The sequence below is a fragment of the Bombus fervidus genome, chromosome 13, assembly GCF_041682495.2.
Source record: "Bombus fervidus isolate BK054 chromosome 13, iyBomFerv1, whole genome shotgun sequence".
NCBI lineage: Eukaryota > Metazoa > Arthropoda > Insecta > Hymenoptera > Apidae > Bombus > Bombus fervidus.
In genome coordinates, this window is record NC_091529.1 from 8,312,461 (window position 1) to 8,332,899 (window position 20,439).

General features: G+C 36.1%; 2 protein-coding genes across 5 annotated transcripts in view; one reads left to right on the forward strand and one right to left on the reverse strand.

The window, feature by feature from the left end:
• Positions 1-47: 47 nt before the first annotated feature.
• Positions 48-1,443, reverse strand: Pex10 (peroxisomal biogenesis factor 10). Its single transcript, XM_072015126.1, has 3 exons — positions 811-1,443; positions 479-730; positions 48-406 (listed from the first exon to the last, which is right to left on the reverse strand). Exons 1-3 carry the CDS (start codon positions 1,096-1,098, stop codon positions 89-91), a joined length of 858 nt encoding a protein of 285 aa, XP_071871227.1. The 5' UTR covers positions 1,099-1,443; the 3' UTR covers positions 48-88.
• Positions 1,444-3,199: 1,756 nt separating this feature from the next.
• The window catches only part of Rap1 (RAS oncogene family member Rap1), a 74,088-nt gene continuing 56,848 nt past the window's right edge, over positions 3,200-20,439 (forward strand). For 3 of the 4 annotated variants that reach the window (XM_072015122.1, XM_072015123.1, XM_072015124.1), the window contains exon 1: positions 3,200-3,913. The gene's annotated coding sequence lies outside the window, so the exon portion shown is untranslated. The remainder of the gene's footprint in view (positions 3,914-20,439) is intronic. The other variant, XM_072015120.1, reaches the window with a different exon arrangement.

Genomic DNA, 20,439 nt, shown 5'->3' on the forward strand with positions numbered 1-20,439 from the left:
ATTTATCCCTAACTTAATAATTAGTGTAAAAAAGAAACATCTGCATGTTGTTTTTTATTAATTTCTCTTTATAAGTAGTTAAAAATATTTACAAATTCATTATATGCACTATTCTAGTAGGTACAACATGTTCTCTACAGAGTGGACACTGTGGTTTAGTATTCAACCAATCAGTAAGGCAAAACCAACAAAACAAATGACCACAGGGTGTGGTAGTTGTTGGCACTTTTTCAAGGCACAACTGGCACATCAACTTACTATGTTTCTCAGAGACTGTTAAGTATTTATTAAAAGGGCTTTCACTGTTCCTGCTTTGCCAGATCTTTAGCGTACATTGTGCAAGCGTAGCAATTCCTAATAGTTTTAATCCCCAACTGATAGTATCAGTAGGCCGATGACCATATACCTTTAAATTTAAAAGAAACTAGTGGAGAATATCTCAACCACCATCATAATAATATTATTGTGTAAAAATTACCTTTGCATAATTTATTTGTGCTATTCTTTTGCCTAAACTATAATAGTGACCAAACATATAAAATAGTCCCTTGTGCATTAATATGAAAATAGGTATCATAGTATACATTTTTGTTATGAAAGAGTTTAAAAATATTGCAGCTGCAGGAGTTAATTTACTATGAGGATGATTGACCGATAATTCTAATCTTTTTAGTAATCTTATCAATGCTTTCTCTCCAAGGCATTCTAAAATTACTGCCAGTACCCTTGCCTGAATAGTAAGTTAAATATTGCATGTTAATAGAGCTTAGTGCATTCTGTTTGCAGTATTTTTAAAGTATTTTAACATACATATATAGATGGAACTTTTTGAGCATCTAAGTTGGCCTGCACAATTCCAGTGTATTCTTCTCCTAACGTCTGGTTCCCCATTCCCGAAGTAAAAAAGAAATAAATTAACTTGAATGGAATGTCTGAGTGTATCAGGGGTAGCAAGCCAATTCGCCTTTCAAGAATTTGTAGAACATCCGCGATCTTTTCTCGTAGATATTTAACAAAGTCATCGTCTCTCTGATGTGATCGTAGAATTTCGGCTTGACTCGCAATTTTTAACTGTCGAATTATTTTCTTTACTTCCATTTTTGGTGAACAACTTGTTAAACTTTCTTTGTACGAAAAATTATGAAATATGATCGCTTTGTTCAATTAAACACGAAGAAACCACCAATATTAAAAATAACACTCATTGAATTAATGAATAATGACAAGTAAAATTATTCGAAATAATATACATATATAACCTCAAACATTTAAAAGAATCTTATCACTTTGTTTCTTATTGACCTCTAACGTGACAATTAGAATGAAAATATGTATTTGTTATCTACTAAATGTTAGAGAAAAGTAATAAAAAGCCATGTAAATACATGTTTCATAAAAATTAAAGAATATCGTCAAAATTACATCACGCAGTTGTAGAACGTGAATCATAGAGTATACAATCAACGTGAAACAAATTTTTTGCAAGTTCAAGCTATTTTTATCTGACAATTTCCATTTTCGATATAGTATAATACTATCTTAATTTACAGAAAATTAATTTTCTAAACATTTTATTTATAATAAGAAATACACATACACGTATACAATTTAAGTATATGTGTTCCATATATATATAGACACACATTTGTAATACTAAGAACATAAAATATCTAATATACGTAAACCAAGTAAATATATCCTATTTTAATTCATAAATAAAGAATTATAGACTTCTTTGCATATTTAACGCACCATATAGTGATAATGAAATTTAAAAAATGGAAAAACTCACCAGTGTTGTAATATTTCGTTATTTCAAGTAATTAAGCGATTGAAACGAAATGCACTGCTCTTTAAACCATTTAACAACTAATAACACCAATTATTTACTTCTAACGTCATTATAAATTAATTATAAGATAAAAAATGAAGCATAAAAACGATTTGAAAAGCAAGAAACAAATGTCCGCTATAAAGAATTTGAATACGATTACGTCCATTTCCCTAGACAAGAAACGTAACTAGTTGGTTACTTACAAACGCCCGAAAATCGTTGCAACTTTTTTCATTTTAAAACACTGCTGCCATTTTTAATTAATTCTATAACGTAAGCACGTTATATGCATTCTAATAATTAATTTATTACTAATATATAAATTCTAATCCACACAAATGACTAGTATTTCAGTAAGTTAACTCATAATGAATTAATATTGCCGGTAAAATTGTTGATTGTAAGAACTTTAGAGTTGCAATTTTATTGCCCCATTTAGTTCTTTTATTGTTAAATTAAAATTTTTTCTTATTCATTAAATTAATAAGAAATGGTTAACAATGTTTTCGTAATTTGTAATATAAACGAGGAAAATAATATTTTATGTATACTTCAAGCTAAACTTTGGATATTTCTTGTTTTATACCAATAACGATAAAATTTAACAAGAATTTTCATATTATATCATAATTTGAATTTTGGGAATTAAGGGAATTGCATTATAATTTGGATTATGAAAACTCAGAATGGGGTAGCTTAAGGGTAAATATGTGTTATAAATTTTTCTAGGCAACTTTTCTCTTTCAAGGTTCTGAGGCAAATTGTTCGACTCAATTCTCTTGCCAGAAGTTATATCGTCTTTTCCACTCCGTGACCAAATCCTCCTAAGGCATTCTTATCATCCTACATGCACCATAGGATACCCTGTTATCAGGCCGGAACACGTGTGTGCGCATTTCTGAGAATTAATTAGGAAAATATTGGGCTCCCTGTCATCACCCAAAACTATAACATAACATACGCGCATCTGAACTACCTGTCATCGCCATGCCTATGCTTATGGATATTGGTAGTCCGTGGTTCTTGTGAGACCTTGACACGTGCCGTTGCCTCCATAAAGGACACGATGCTAACATTATAATACTTCCGTGTAACACGAAATAAACGATTTAAAACGTTTAAACTCGTTTCCCTTAAAATTGTAATTTTTGAGTTGTTGCAGCAAATGAGCGATCTGTATAGAAAATTTCAAACTTCGCTCTCAATTTACATATCGATACCGCCAAATCTAAAAAAAAAGCGAAATTCACACGACAGCGAGAATCGTATTTCAATTGTTATCGACGCAGCGCCGACCGCCATAAGTCGGTAAGGTAGACGCGTGCCGCGTATGTGCCACTGAGCACGGCCATCTTCGCAGTCTACGTAGCTGCATAGTCTGAGACGGAGGGCGAAGCGGCGAGCAGCAGAGAGGCATCGCCCTAGATAACGGTAGAATCGTGGGCTGGTGTCGTGCTGCTTTTCGCGAAAGTGCTTTGGAAAACCGAGAGGAACCGTATCGAGGCCGTTCGACCGTATCTAGTAAAATCATTATCCGAACTGAGGTTGTTATCCGGTGGTGTGTGGAAGACCCGCCTCGAGCCAGTGATTATCGGCTCATCGAGGCGATCGTATAGAGGACCGTGCCCTAAGGAGCTTTGGTGCACCCGCGGCGCGCGAGATTTTCGACCGAGTGCGGAATTTTCTCAGCCACCGGTGGAGCACGTTTCGTTTCGTTCGTAGCGACTATATCTGGTTCGTGGCGACCGTATTAGTCGGCACCAGTCCACGGATTCTCCCCGCGGTCGCTTTCGATGTGTTCGCTACGCGTACGGGACGACGAACCGACCAGCACAGGAGTAGGAAGCGAGTAATCGCCGGAGAATCTCTGTAGATTGGGATATAGTGGGCCGTGGACAAGGACGGAGAACGTACGATAGAGAGGGAGGGAGACGAAGAGAGTGTAACGGAGGAGTGTGCGAGGAAGAAAGAGAGGGACGAATACGAGAGTGCGATAGAGGGCCATTAGATCCGAGGGGTACACGGGTGTACGAGTCGAGTACGCCGAACAGATTCAACAAATATTTTCGAAGGTGCAAGGTAAGGGAAAAAAACCAATGTCTCTCTATAGGGATAATATAGTTTTCTAAAAAAAGAACAGCGTCCATACCCCCCTGCGAGGTCGTCGTGGCGTGGCACGCCAGGCAAACGCCGCCGGAAATCATGCACGGTGGCCGCCCGCGCGTTTTCTCAGGCGGTGCCCGATTCTTTGCTAGATTTCTAAGATTAGAATCACATCTCTCTATCTATTATCGTATTTATATATATTCTCGTTTGCAACTTGTTCTTACGTCGATTGGTTATTAACACATTGACTGCTATGGTGGTCATGTGGGGTGACTCATGTATCACTAAATTTTTTGGAGCGATTAAAATAAGATCAATTTCGTGGACTACCGAATTTCGAATAATGTGATTTGGATAATATTGTCAGAAAAAAGTGCTCAAATACAATATAATATTTGATAAAAATGAAATGTTATGGTGATGTATATTTATTACGGCTCTCAAATATATAAAATTCGCATGGCAGTCAATTTGTTAATTGCATATATAGGGATCGTTCTCATGTGACGATATTTCGTTCGCGTACACGCCGATTTTCCTGTGTCAAATGATGTCGTCTGGGTGGCTGGAAAGAGATCAGGTTTCCTTATAGGTTAGGTTCGACTATCGGATCGTTTCGTTTCGACTTATCGAATTTACGATAAACGTAGTGATTCGCGCGAAAAGTTGCTGGTTTTGAACATATTTTGGAAAAGATGAATAGCGTATGGAGACTCTTTCGAGAATACTTTCGCCTGTTCGTTCTTCTTCTTCTTCTTCTTCTTTTTGACTGTTCGGTGATTCACGTGAGTCACTGGCAGCGCAGGAAGTGACTCGAGAAGAAAGAAACCCGGCAACATGCAACGACGACGCTTTGTGCCTCGGATATTTATTTCTTGTATTTATAAGTATATTTATATAGTCGCACTCGTGTATATGTTAGTATAGTGTGTGTGTGTACAGTTATTTAGATCGAATTTTATTCGTCTTGCACTTGTGTATCAAAAATTCTTATAAAAATCATTTTTTTTTTTTTGTATAAGTTTAATAGCGCACCAAATGTTCATAGGTATTAGCGACACCTTCCGTATTTTAGATTTCAGATTTTGTTTATTAAATTTGCTTACTTGAGAAATTCTATTTTCTTTTTTTACATTGTTTAGAATGGTTAACAGTTCTAATGCCATTAACTTCATATCTGTGTTACCTACTAATATTATTCTTCGATTTTTGTATATAGTTTTTCGAAGTTTACAGTATATGTGATGAAAAACAGAAGCGTTTATTTGTTTACTATGTTTAGAAATTCACTTGTATTTCTTTGTATCAGAGCTAGATTTTTTTACTGCGTATTCTACGCATATATTTAAAGAACTTGTCAAGTTTCTTTGATTCACAGCCATAATATTTTAAAACGTGTGATAGTGTATCACCGTCAATCGATTCGTTATACGTGATTGAACTATTGACTCGAGCGGTGTATGTAATCGTGTATCAATTCTAATGAATTTTCTTCGTGTGAAAATAACGTGTTGTGTTAGTCGCGATAAAAAATTATGGCGTATAATCGACTTTTCTAACCTTACAATGGCACACTTGGTCTTTTATGTTCCCATAAAAATTGTCTATATAAATATATAATACATATATGTATATGGTCGCCTCTACTCTCTAAAATATTTTCGTACTGACACATATAACTTGAATAAGTGTGTTAGGAAAAGACGAGCTCGATTTTGAACAGTAGAAAGTTTAAGTTAGTACACCCTAGTTTTCAGAAGCGCAAATGTATTTGGCACGACAAAAGAGGTAAGAAAATCATTTTCGCGGACAGAATATTTCCATGTTTAGTGATTCAATTTTTTAAATGTTTGTTAATAGTATTTAGAAATAATAACACTAAAAATAAATAATTGATCGTCCTGTACGATTTTAAGTTGTATCATTAAATATAGTGTTTTTTATGCAAAGTATAAACATCGAGTTTCATAACCTCAAACTGTATGCATACGTATCTGAATCTACATCAGTGCATATAAGTAATAATGTACGTATGTATATAGTAGTGTATATAATGTACGTTAATAAAATTATCTAGAATATTTTATATGATTTAAAAGTGTGAAAGTCTCACCTAACCTAAAAGACTCTAGTGTACAATTTGATAGTCCAAAGTCCACAGTCATAGGGTGCCATTACATGGTTAATTCAACGCACGGAATTTTTGTGATTTTGTGGTTATGTTCTGCGGAGGCGTTCTTTGTCGATCAAATCTGGCGCAGATAAGTTGCCATTTGGATTTATTGTTGACACAGATAGACGACAGAGGTGGAAGCTAATTATTAGTGCTGTCGAATCGTTTCGACGAAGAATGCAACGCGCTGTCATGTGACCCGTAAATTCTGTTTCTATGGCAGTCGGGAGCGTTCGTTTTCGTGAAAACAGGTTATAATAGCGTTTCGTTGCCACGGTTGAAATCACATTTGTGGTAAATAATTATTCTAATAAATGAACTCGTTGCTAGTTATTTGTATTCGTATTATTTAATTTAATTGAACGCGCGTCGAGTTTTATTTTGTTCTTATTAATGGTAGTCTGGTATTAAAAATTCCACGGTTTAATATTTATCAAGTGAATTAATGAATAAACGCGGTAAAATAATGAAACTCGCAGCAACTCGCTGGAAACGAGAATGGTGAAGGTGGCAAGTTATCAGGAGCGAAGTAGATAACGAGTTTGAAAGCCACCGCGTGGCTAATTTAACGCGAGTTATTTTTAGTCATCTTTTTGAAATTCGATACGTCAATTTATTTATCCGCAGAATTCCGTGTTTAACTGGCAGACGAAAGAACGGACCGTGAAAATTGAAGTCGTTCGCTCTTGAATAACATTAACAGTAAACCTGTCATTTAATTATTTCGTTCTTCCTAACATTCATAAAATCTGATTAATAAAATGATAGGCCAGAGGATACATTCTATAGAAATGTTTGAAACATTACTGACAAGTGATAGGATAATTTTTCATCCTTTTTTGTTTTAAGTTAAATAGATTTCCGGAGATATATCGATATTTATTATTTATTTTTCTCTTTAACGGTAAATCATTTGATAGCTCGTTACATGAAATTCATAAAAACAGAAAAATATTTTATAGGAATTTTTTGATATTTCTGACAGGATGTACAATTTTTTACGCTCTTTCGAAGTTAAATGTAATTCCGGAGATAAACCGGTATTTAGCCATTTATTCTTTCGTTACTTAATTTCACAGAAAAAAATATAAAAATTGAATGCTACCAACGAAATTAAACAGATCGAATATATTTCGGCGATGCAATTTTATTTTTAATAACGAAATAAAAAGAAGGTATATAAATAGAATTTCCTCTAATTCTTTTTAATGCTATAAATCAATCACTCGTGAAAAACCGTATACGTATACGACGAACTCTCTTATTATCTTCAATAGAAGAGATAAATAAAAAAAGACATATACGTATACATCATACATACATATATATATACATATATTTCATCACGTTCAATTTAAATTATAACATGAATAAAGATGATTTGCCGAACGATATTGGCAACCGTTTTTCCCCTACTCCTTTACCCTTTCTCTCTTTTTCTCTCTTTTGCTCGCTCTGCTCGCCGATAAAAAACGAATTCCAATCGTCGAACGAACTAACTTACAAAGTCCTGGAAATTTCGCGCATATTTTCAGGCGTGACGCAATATCCGAGATACGAGATAACGAGAAGGTGCCGGATATATACGAGGGGAAAAAATCGGATCGGAAAGGAACACGATATGGTTTCGTTTCTCGAGATAAGTTCTAGGGGAAATGTTGCGTGTATCGAGAAAAAAAGTTCGAACGGTGCAGCAATGACGAACGATAAACAATGGAGCTCAACGTGACGAATGTCAGTCGGGCAAACATTTTCAGTATTTTGTTTGGCTATGTTGGTGGTACTGGTAAAGAGAATGGGGAAAAAGTTTTCTGACTGAAATACATATTTGGTAATTTTTGTTCGTGACATTTTGTACGTACGTAATATTGTTAGACTTTTTTGTTGGGAATATTCCCCTCGGGATTTTTGTTTGTAACATGTTCATTAGAAGACTTTTTTTGGTTAGACATATTCTTTTTAGGATATATCTTTGATATTTTTAGTCTAATCGTTTTAAAAGAATTGTAATGTATTTTTGAACGTTTATATTTAGTTTTAGTTTCATTTGTAAATGAATTAATTTCCAAGTGCCTAGGGAATTGTAATGTAAAAGTATTGTAATGTATTTTTGAATGTTTATATTTAGTTTTAGTTTCATTTGTAAATGAATTAATTTCTAAGTGCCTAGGGACTTATTGTAAGTAGGTAGTACTCTTGCAAATTTCACTAGGAAACTTTGTAAGAGTAAAAGTAAAAATGCGAAGTTAGAGTAACAAAATATTTGGGTAAAAAATTTGTATGGAAAACGAGGGCAGCAGAGTTTTGTCAGGTTTTTTTTTTCTTTAGTATACGTTTCATTATATTGTGCGTTTCAAGCAAGTCAGCAGATCGGTGAGTAAGTTTCGCAAGGACAATAAAAATGTTTAGCTGTCGTCGAGTTTCACGATGGCGTCGTACGTCATCGAGGAATAGAGCTAGCGATGATTTCATTACCTATTATTTGGGTGCACGCTGATTCAGATAAATATCGACCTTAGCTTCCATAAATAAATAGATGGTACAATACACAATCTCATAGTTTCACGACTAATTTCCTCTTTTATCTCATCGCTCGAATTCTTCGTATTCTCATTTCTTCCGATTTAGATGATTCAACAAGCTTTCAAATTTCCAACCGTGTTTGACAAATCGGGCAATTCTTTCATTCGAAAAACAAGGATTTCTTTTCTCTAAGTTTGCGGATCTAGGGAATTTTGTTTCAAAATCTGGAAACTTGGAGATTTCCCTTGTTAAAATTTAAAAATTTAAGGATCCTTTCCCCTCGGATTGGAACGTTTGGCAATGCTCTTTTGCAATATCCGGACTCTCATATTCCAAATTTTATAATTCACAAAAAATTGTATATCATCTCCCATACATATTTCCCAAATTTTATCCCAAATTCCCATAGACGCGCAATCGTAAAAATATCGACTTTTATAAAAACGATAAAACACTGTTTATTTGACGCGTGATATTTAATAACAAATAGAGAGAAATATCTACTTTAATCTAGATAAATAAAGTATATAGTAATATGTTACTCGGTCTTTAAAATAAAAATTGTACGCATATCGCTAAATATACATGGCAGATCGTATCGTTCTAATTATACGTATCACATTTTAAGGTGGAGCATACTTCGCCAGTGTCTATGGAGCAGAGTTCCGTGCAAAATTACTATTACGTTCGCTTGGCGAGGCGAGAGTGACTCATGAACTAATGCAATCATTTGTAACGCTCGCTACGCGAGAAATGACGTAACGAAAGTGTATCGCGTCATATCCGCGTTATTCTCAACGATACTTTTCCACATTTTATCGCGTCACTGTGTCGCTCGCGTCGATTCGATCTCCTCTGCTCTACATTCTATCGTTTTCTATTTCATAGTTCCTTCTCTCCACACACCGGTCTCCTACCTATTATATATATCGAACTACTTGGAAAGTTTTAATTTTTTTACCGCTATACAGCGGTCAAGTTTGAAACCAATCTGAAAACGTATAACATTCTACAAAGATATTATACGTACATATTATACAGAAAACTATTATACAAAGATTATCGAAAGATATTTTAACCAGTTAGCTGTTGCGATCTCTTTGAAAAGTGTGTAGCTAAAATGTGTCGCGTTGTTCACACTGTATACTATTTCTTCGTAATAACTATTTATATATTTTTATTTCGTCTTGGCCTGCAAATACTTAAAACATCTTCAAATTTACGGATATATCTTAATTTTTGCTGAAATTGCAATTTAAACGTCAGATTGTAACTAGTTTTTACGCCTGACGAGTATACTCGTCGAAATATTGCTATTCCTTCGCGACGAGTATACTCGTCGAAATATTGCCGTTCCTTCGCGACGAGTATACTCGTCGAAATATTGCCGTTCCTTCGCGACGAGTATACTCGTCGAAATATTGCCGTTCCTTCGCGACGAGTATACTCGTCGAAATATTGCCGTTCCTTCGCGACGAGTATACTCGTCGAAATATTGCTATTCCTTCGCGACGAGTATACTCGTCGAAATATTGCTATTCCTTCGCGACGAGTATACTCGTCGAAATATTGCCGTTCCTTCGCGACGAGTATACTCGTCGAAATATTGCCATTCGTTCGCGACGAGTATACTCGTCGAAAACAGGTAATCGGTTGAAAGAAACGTACGGTCAATTTATACAATACCATCGCCCTATCCGCTACGATTCAGCCTCAGCGATCCACAGCGAAAAATATAATTCCACCCGACAAGTGAATCTTCTTCGATCTCGTTTCGTTTAATTAGAATTTTTCTCAATTTTGGTTATGAAACGTTTCCGAGAAAAGCGTGGTAAATGGACTGTACTTTCACGATTTTACAATTCCAATCGGATAGATTAATCGGATATACACTGTGTATAGTGAATATGACAATTGCAATTGTTTATCGTAAGAAACGTTGCTGGGACGTAGCTAGCGACGTGAAATGTTATGGATACGCATAATCTTTCGATGAAAGTATCCGACAAAACGACATTTCATACGCATCACAGAAAAAGGACATTTGGAGGTGAACCATGTGCATGTCCATATGTATTACGCGTTGGATTACATATACTTTGTGCTTCGATAATGTTGCACGTTAAAGTGCCATAAGATTTCTTCAGTTTTCATTCCAAGTTTCTAAGTTGCCGTTTATTTTTGCAGAACATACATGTTCACCCTTTCCGTCGAGAGACTTCCCTCGAATTTATCTACCCTTGATAACTGCACGCTTATTTATAAGTTATTGGTTCTTTATTTATAGTGTAAACTTTGCTTAGTAGACTTTGACGAATAAATAAATGCTTATCGATACTTATCGCTTGATCCGGTGGAATGCGGTTTCTCAGTCTGCTCGCACGGTCTTTTTTAAGAAACTTCTATTCTACAAGCAGAATTTTACGCTTAACATTTGTCCGTTGCTCGTACGTTCTATTGTCCAAGATCTATGATCTACGTTCTGTCGAACGAGACTCGCTATTTTTGCACCTATTTTCCATTTAGAGACCAACTTTTTCTTTTTTTCAGAAACCAAGAGTCAAATAGATCTCTTTCAGATAGGAAATCTAAAATTTATGACCAGCTTTACAATGTGGCTTTTGGTACCAAAGATTGAATTTTTCGATGGTAAACTCTGACATATTGTAATTTTCTTCTTGAAAAATAAAAGAACCTAACTGCGAGACACCTGGAGTCAAACGTATTTGGTTTTTTACGAGGATTCATAAAATACATCTAGAAAGAACTTTAAAATGGAAGTTTCTATTTTTCACCAGTTTATTTTTAACAAATACTGAACCCAAAAGTTTTGAACATTTTAGGATAATGACTTCTTTAAATAAATAAATAAATATCTTGCTTATGTCGCTATCTTATAGTACTACGACTGTGATCAATTGTAATTAACCGTAATATTCACAACATGACGCTTAAAATTATTATTAAGATCGCGAATATTTGTGCAAAGTCGTATTTTTGTCAATATAATTTTCAAGCTTCAGACGGAAAGATGTTTTATCTATTAAACTCCAAATTTCCCACAAATTCATAAAAATCCACAATTTAATTATATTGTTATTTCATTAAAAAAAAAAGGGGGTGGGGAAAGAAAAAAAAAAGTTGTTTCATCTAAAAAGCAAAAAAAAAATCTGAAATGCTCATTTCTATGAAACGACCGAGAAGCGAATATTCCAATCTTCCATGAGATATTAAAAATCAGACCTTAAGGTAGCGAGATTGAGGACGAAGAAACAAACTGATTGTAAAACACGTTATCGAGGTAAAAAGAAGGACAGGAAAGTAGAAGGCAGCTGGAAAGAGGATAGTAAATTAGCAATGGTCGTTTAAACGGTTACGGAAGCGGCGATATATCCTCGGTGGCACTTCTGGCTATGTACTATATTTGAAAGGGCGATACATCGCCGCTCGCCACTAAAAGGGTTGATATAGATGCACGCGTTATGCCTCTGTAATCGATAGTTTCGGACTAGCCTCGACTACGTACTCGATTACCATAGCGCGATTATGCTGTTAGCTGGAATTCTAAAGGCAAATCTATTTGCTGTTATCAAAGAATTTTCTACATCGTCAAAAAACAAAATTTCCTGCTTTGGCAGAGAAAATCGTTTCGAACGCGTAAATATTTTGGTAAAAATTTCGAAGATTCTGCGATTTTTCTAACAATAAAAATCGTCTAGCTTGAAATTCGCAATTGTACAGTATTTTTACACGAAAATCTGCCATCTGAGAGATTTCCAAGATTCTACGTACATTACAAAGCTATGTATCCAATTTTGTGCGGAAAAATCTGCCACCCGCAACGCACGCACGATTTTTCTATCTTGAAACTTGGTACGATCTACGTTTGCAAGATTTTATTCATTTTAAGATTATTCAATTTCGTAGGCCGAGATCCGCAACCCGCGACCGATGAGAAATTTGTTTATTTCCAAGGCTGGTATCTACGCGTGCAAGTTTCTTGCGAATTATGAAATTGTACAATTTTGTACGTCGAAATCCGGTGCCTGCGATGATCGGCAGATTTTTTACCGTAAAATTTTTGTACGATTCGCACTGGGAAGATTTTATAATGAAACATTATACGCTAAAATTGTTGTTTCGCGCGGCGCACCGAAGCCGCATATTTCTAACGCACTTTATGGAATTTTATAATCGAGCTAATCTTTCTTATCAGCCTGTTTCCTGTTACGGGAACACGCGAGTACTGTGTTCGAAGGATGTTGATTACGGGAAAAAAATCTTTGTACTTAAATAACTAATGTACGTAGACATTGTGATTGTTTTTTTATTTTACTTGCTATAAAATTCTATTCAAGCGAGAGAGAGAGAGAGACAGACAGACAGACAGAGAAGAGAGAAACAGACAGACAGACACAGACACAGAGAAGAGAGACAGAGAGAGACAGACAGACACAGACACAGAGAAGAGAGACAGAGAGAGACAGACAGACAGACACAGAGAAGAGAGACAGAGAGAGACAGACAGACAGACACAGACACAGAGAAGAAAGACAGAGAGAGACAGACAGACATAGAGAAGAGAGAGACAGACAGACAGACACAGAGAAGAGAGAGACAGATAGACAGACACAGAGAAGAGAGAGACAGACAGACAGACACAGAGAAGAGAGAGACAGACAGACAGACACAGAGAAGAGAGAGACAGACAGACAGACAGACACAGAGAAGAGAGAGACAGACAGACAGACACAGAGAAGAGAGACAGAGAGAGAAATACAGACAGACACAGAGAAGAGAGACAGAGAGAGAGAGACAGACAGACACAGAGAAGAGAGAGGGAGAGTGAGTGTATATACACACACACGGTACACCCTTGAAGCCTCATTTCCTTTTGCAACGTACGAATTAACTGTGCCACGGTCCGTAAATTATTTCCAACCGAATAATATTTTTCTATTATTAACAAATTCAAGTAAGTCTAGCGCGTAAACGTCTTCAACGACTAGCTATAAAAAGTCGAATAAATTAGGGAAATGAGAAAATAAATGTCGCGTTAAAAAAGCGGTTCTTCCGCATGAAAACCAAGGAATATAATTCACAATGGATTGATACGATCGAACGTTCGGTAACTGGAATAAAAGTCAGGTGAAAGCGGACGAACAGAATTTAACGCGTTATATGCTGCTATCGTTTTCTTTTTCTCCTCTTCGCTGGAAGAAAAACTTGGCAAAGAGAAATTTACACGAGTCGAAGTCGTATTAAAAAAGAATCCGATCGAGCGGAATTATTCATTCGGCCGGAGACTCGTTCGCAAACCATTTCCATATTGAACGAGCTCGTTCGCCAATACCCTTCTTACTAGCTGCAACGAGCGAATTAACATGGCGTATTAAACGCGACAATATCGATGGAATTCGACCAACAGATCACAGCTAACAACCAACATTCGCTCGAAATTGTCGCCTTTTCGTGCAATAATTGTGACAATTTCACGGCTAACGGTTGCAACACAGTCGTCAATTAAAATATCTGACCAACCTGTTCGCCATTCGAAAGGTCGACGGACGTACGTTGATTTATCGAAGAAACTTGTCCGATACGATTCGTCGTTTGAGAACTTTGGCAGCGGAGTATAAAAAGATTTGCAAGGGATTAGATTTGGAATATAAAACCTGTACGCTAAAATACGCTAAATATTCAAAGTATAACAGTCATCGTAATATTCGAACTAAATTTTTACTCAGATTCCATTTGCTTGATCGACTTTGTACAAGGACGAATTTGCGTAAAAATCAACGACCACGTCGATTCTCTGTAGTGTTGCGCGTCTACCAACATCGCTAATATTACGATCGAGCACCGGGTTCGGACACGCATTTTCCACCATTGAAGGAACCTTCGACTCCATCGTCACGGGAAAACCTCTAGCAATTAAATTCCATTATCACTTTTCCACCGCCAAACCGATTCTCATTTTCTCGTCTCGATCACGACGAGAAAAAAGCTCGTAGCAATTAAATCGAGCGACGATCGACGAGCACACGGCGATATCGGATTTCCTCGGGCGAGACAAATCGATAGTCTGCGACGTATCATCAGCAAGAAATCGTATAGATTTTAAACCTGCAGTCTGCGGTATCGAATTCGAAGTCGTGTGCGGGGTATCGTTTTCAAAATTGAATCACCGTGACCGCTTACAACAGCGTTGCTGCTTCGACGTTGCATCCCGCCGCTTCTATTATTTTATCTTTTCGGTTTACGTTTACTTTATATCCTACGCTATTTTATTTATTTATTTATTTCGCTTTGATAGCCCAGGAATTGTATTTGTCTTTGCAATAGTTTTACGAACGCGAAACAAAGCGGAAACCAAACTTACAGTTAACAACGACAACGTGAAATTATATCAATTCTTTGGTCGCCTCTTCTCTTTTTTCAGTAAATGTTTCGTTTCATTTTTATTTTATTTTCATTTTATGTATAATCCTTGGCTTGCGGCTTCGGATGACTTCCGGTTTGTTGTATATTCGTCTCGTTGTTACGATTATACGCTTATATATTCCGTAGCATAGTGTACTATATTTATTGCATAATATCACGTCTTTATTGCCCCTTTGTTCGCTCTAATGGAACCTTAATTGCTAATTCTTTCTTATCTCCTCGTAAATTGTTTCTCTCTTTCGCCGGCGTCTTCTAATTTTTCTGAAATTTTTCTGAAAGATCCATTCGCTCCTTTGTGGAAGCAAAGAAGCATCGTGCAGCATCGTGTTTTACAAATTTTCGCTCTTAATCGATCGCGAAGGTTTCTATCTTTCTGTTAGTCCAAAGATTAGAACTAAAACACGCTAAGCACTTACATCGAAGAGCTATCATCTTCAAAATCGCTAACATCGTCGTTCGGACAGTCTGGCAAGAGTATCCGCGCAGAATTCGCAGAAAATGTCATCTTCGCTGAAAGATTCATTTTTGAAGATTCGAAGGTCAGGAAAAAAGCCAAATGTGACGAAAGGCGAAAAATATATATCGTATTCTATAACGAGCGGTTTTTCTCTTTATCGACTCTAGGCTCTGTAGGCAACTTATGGTAAAATTTAAAGACGTAGGCAGTGCACAGGCTGCATGTATACGCGAGAAGCGTCGAAAAATATAAAATAACCAATAGAGATACGATAATCGTTGATAATACTTAGCTACCTGCGTTTCGTTTATTTAATGGCCAGAAAAATACAAAGTCGCGCGAATATTCGTGGTCTAAGTACGGTTGGTACATCGAATGGAAGCAAGGAATGGAAATTGAAATAAAACAACGCCGGAAGGTTGTACAGCGATTGTAAAGAAACAGGTAGGAGATACATCGAAAGGGGGAAATTTAAGGGAACCCATTAACTTGCCATAAGGTTCACGAACCTATGAGTCATTTTGCGTCACGCAATGACACGAAGCATGTAAGCCCTACAATTTTCTTGGCTGACCGTGTAACGCATCGCTGGTGCTTCCAAGAACCGTCACGATATCGTTCAGTCTTTGCGGAGCCTCTGTTTTCTCCTCCTTTCTTCCCATATTTTTCCACTCGAAGCTTTTCGACTCGCGATTACGATAACCTCGAGGATCATCTTCGCTGCTCTTTCACGCTTTTTATTAACATTCTTACGATTGTTGTTGTTGTTGTCGTCGTTGTAGTAGTATATTAACCGACCATTGATAGATAAGTTCGCTTTCTTCTTCGTAAGGTTAGGTCAGGTTAACGATCGAGATTTTTGAGGTTAGAAAAAGTTCTGGAGGTAATTTTCAATTTTTAGGTTATGGTATTCGTATTCATTATCGTGTTTGTTACATTTTACTGTTATCGTTATATATCTTATGTTTGGTATTGTATTAATACAGCGATAGAACGATGGTTTTTTTAAATTTTTAATTTTCTGATGTCTTTTAAGGTTGGCGGAAAAAATATTTTCATGTAAAACATAACGAATTAGATGTACAAACATCGAATTAGTTTCTTCATCCAACCTATAATTCTGTTATCATATTCTATATGTTTATCATCAAGTATACAGTATGAAAATTTCAACGGATGCTCATTTTTCAAATGAATTTATATTTATTATTGCATTTACATTATATTTCTTATATTTTATATTTCATTAACACAGTCGACGAACGTTGCTAGGAATATTCGGATCGTATGGTGTTTTTTAATGTCAAGGTTGGCACACGAAAGTTCTAGGATCAGTATTTTAATTTCAAACGTAGTTACAATCGATTAATTTTTACATCTGACGTATAATTCTGTCATCATGTTCTATATATTTATTATCAAGCGTACAATTTCATCAATTGTTATCAATTTCAATTTAATATCAAGCGTGGCAATTTCAATAACGAATGTTCATTTTTTAAATGTCAAAGCGTTATGAGAATTTTTTGTTGAACATCTGCACAAATTTTCAGATTCATTGGATATACGTAGTAGGATATAAGTACGCACAGAGTAACTTTTGCCGGTCATCGTTTATTCAGATCATTCATATAGTCGATTTTATCCATTCACAGGAACATCTGATTCGAAGGTGAACGTACCGAAACTTTAATTTCTAAAACAAAGTATTCGCACAGTATCTTTCATCTATCGTTCGCGGAGGCGAAAATTCCCTGATTACAGCTTTACGAACCATCGTTCATTTTATCAAGCTGCTAAAAATCAAAGAGTAGTTGCTCATAATGGCACCGCTCATCAAAGATAAACGTTATCGTTTAATTATCTTTTTTACTCCGCAGCTCTTCGTCTTCGAAGTCTTTGCAATCTTTTCCCCACCGCGAAAATATTCCGAATAAACGTAATTATCCATTGAGATTTTGTAATTGTAATGAGATTCTTCATATTTCCACTACATTAGCCCGTGCGATGGCTGTCTATTTTTTCTTGCGCATTGTAATATCGAGAAGAAGAAGAAAAATCTTCCATAAAAAGCTTCTGCATCTCAGATTACCGATACTTGATCCGTATCTCGAATTGTCAATGTTTGCCCTCTTTCAGTAGAGTGAAACTGTCCAAACTCTGCAGCGATTTGTACGAACGTTGCCAAATTTTTATTCGCCTCTTGTAACAGACGAAATTTGTGACCAAACTGTGTCAGTGTTCAAAGATCTTGGTATTTTCCTTCGATCCATTGAAATATCAAAAACAGAAGGAATTCTGCGTAATCGTCTTGTTAAAAAAAAAAAAAAGAGACGAACTTATTTAAAAGTAAACAAATGGAATCTAAATATCATAGCAAGCAGATACTTCAGTTCGTATATTTTCGCATATTTCTGCACGTTTAAGATTCCTACAAATAAGTGGGAAATGATCCAAGTCTGATAAAATCATTTTCGAATTCCCAGACAGAATATGTCGACTTTTAAGAGCGCCACGAGTGTTGATATCGGTGAAATATGGCCAAGTGCGTTATTTTCGTGAAATGGTAACGAAATCACGCGAGAACGATGGTTGTTAAGCGAGGAAGTTTTATTTAAAAAATTTTATTTGAACATTTACTTTCAAACTATTTCTGACGAACATCTATTCCTAAGTGTTCTATTTTAATCAGAAAAGTTTCAGACACCCGGTACGTTGTTCAGTGATGGCTCGATGACTATGCTGTGACAATATTAAGCGAAGTACAGGGACGGTAATTTTGATAATGCAAAGCTTAATGCGGTTAGTAGTGGGCCTCATCGATTTTGTATTGCAGAAGCTATTCGCTTAGAGTAATCACCTGCCAGGCCACGATTAATTAATCTAATTATCTCGTCCATATTTTTCTCCTTAAGTTCGATTACTTGTAAATATTTCTTTACCGTCGAAAATAATTGAAATTCTCTGTATTCGATTAACGCCGTTACGCTTGCGGCAAATTCGGAGATGCAGAAATATATAACATGCTCGAAGCATAGTACTCGTTCTGATATCTAACGGGTCAGACAAATTCTTCAATAAATCTCAATTTTTTAATTTTGTTTACAGAAATGTAGATTCGCAGGAATATCCGCAGCCTAGATATTATTGATAAATACAAAATATCGATATAGATAAAAATCGAAATAAAACGAAATCATTTGTCCCATCCATCGAATATTATAGTACTATAATACAATGCTTCGAATACTTGACGTATTTTCGAACACCGTACACGTTCTGCGTGTTTTGCCACTTCTAACGACGTTGTTCCTCAGTTTTAACTATTTTGGTCGTCCCATAATTACGTAACGCCGTTTCTTATCTTACTTTGGACAAACGCGCGTATCATGTTTCGCTGATGTGTTTAGAGTACGCAATTCCTCCCTTTGTTTCGTAAAGAGAATCCTCACGGCAGTCTGTAGCGTGCGTCCGAGGCAATTGGATCGGCACTTTTTTCACGTTAACAAAAGTTGTGAAATGAGCGTCGACGATATAACCGTCTGCGACACTGTACGGCAGAGGAATTCAAAAAAAGCAGTACCGCTAAAGGATGCTGTTACAAAAAAAAAAAAAAAAAAAACATGCTCGAAGTACGTATATGGTGAGTATATGTCATAAACGTGGGAGAAACCGTGGAAGAAACGGTTTTTAAGCGGTGAAAAAATTCAACGACTGCGAACGAGTAAAATCAGCGCCCAGCAGCGACATTTTATAATTCGAAACCTGGAACATTTTTTTGGTAATGTGGACGAAAAATAGACGAAATAGGTGGCGGAAAGCGACTATTAAAAATGGACACGAGTATTAATTTTCTCTCCGCGAAGCTAAAGTCAAAGGAGACGATATTACTTATGGGATACGATGCAATATTTTTAACGCGCTTCTTGTCCCAGTTACGCGAAACGTCCCGATTATAAACATAAAGATAGAAATTAATTGGAAAGATAAAAATTACGGAGATGGAAATTATCAAGGCGAAGATCGTAGAGATCAAAATGAATAATTAGAATGTTAAAGATTACATCGGTGCGAGGTAAAAATTTCCAACGAGATGAGATTATCAATGGTGGCCGTGGTGATATTTCTCGCGGAATTGTTCGACGTATAATCGATGGGAGAGAGTGTCCCTGTTCATCGTGTGGAAGGAAAACTCGCGCTATTATTGCAGGGCTCGATATAAGTGACGTTTTATGTAACAAAATATTGAGGTTCGTGCGAGATACCTGTTACGTTGTAGCTCATTTGTTACGAAATGAAATGTAAGAGAAGAGAGGAGAGGAGGTCGCTGGTTGCGTTCCGAGGATGTGGAAAATGGCGCAGAGAGGAAAGAGGACGTTGTGCCGGGAATTACCAGCGAACGGATCTTTCTTCTTCTATCGAAAATTGTGAAATCACAACGACGAGAATCGAAAGGAAATTTTCCAAATGAATCTTTAAGAGAGTCGTTCTTCCAGCGTTATTTTACTTCTTAAGGAAACTTAAACAAAGGAGAGGAAAAATGGATTAGTCGCGACGAAAGTTACAACGAGGAAGACGAGAGAGAAAATTTTTGGTAAAATATACAGGTGGATAGAATAGAACGTCGTTAAAAAAATAAAGCAACTGTTACTTGTAGCATCTTCTTTTAACCAATCTGTCTTCTCTCTTCGAATTTCATCGCTTGTACTTAATATTTTATAATTAGCTTTTGCTTAATATTAGCGGAATTTTGTTATACAGAATATTAACAAGAGAGAGAGAGAGAGAATTCTCGTCTGTAATATTCTGTAATTTGTCTTTTCGCCGAGTTTTGTTGATGCAAGTTTTCGTTTAATTCCAAGTTGAAGAAACGAAGGGGGAGGGGGGGGGGGGCAACGCAAA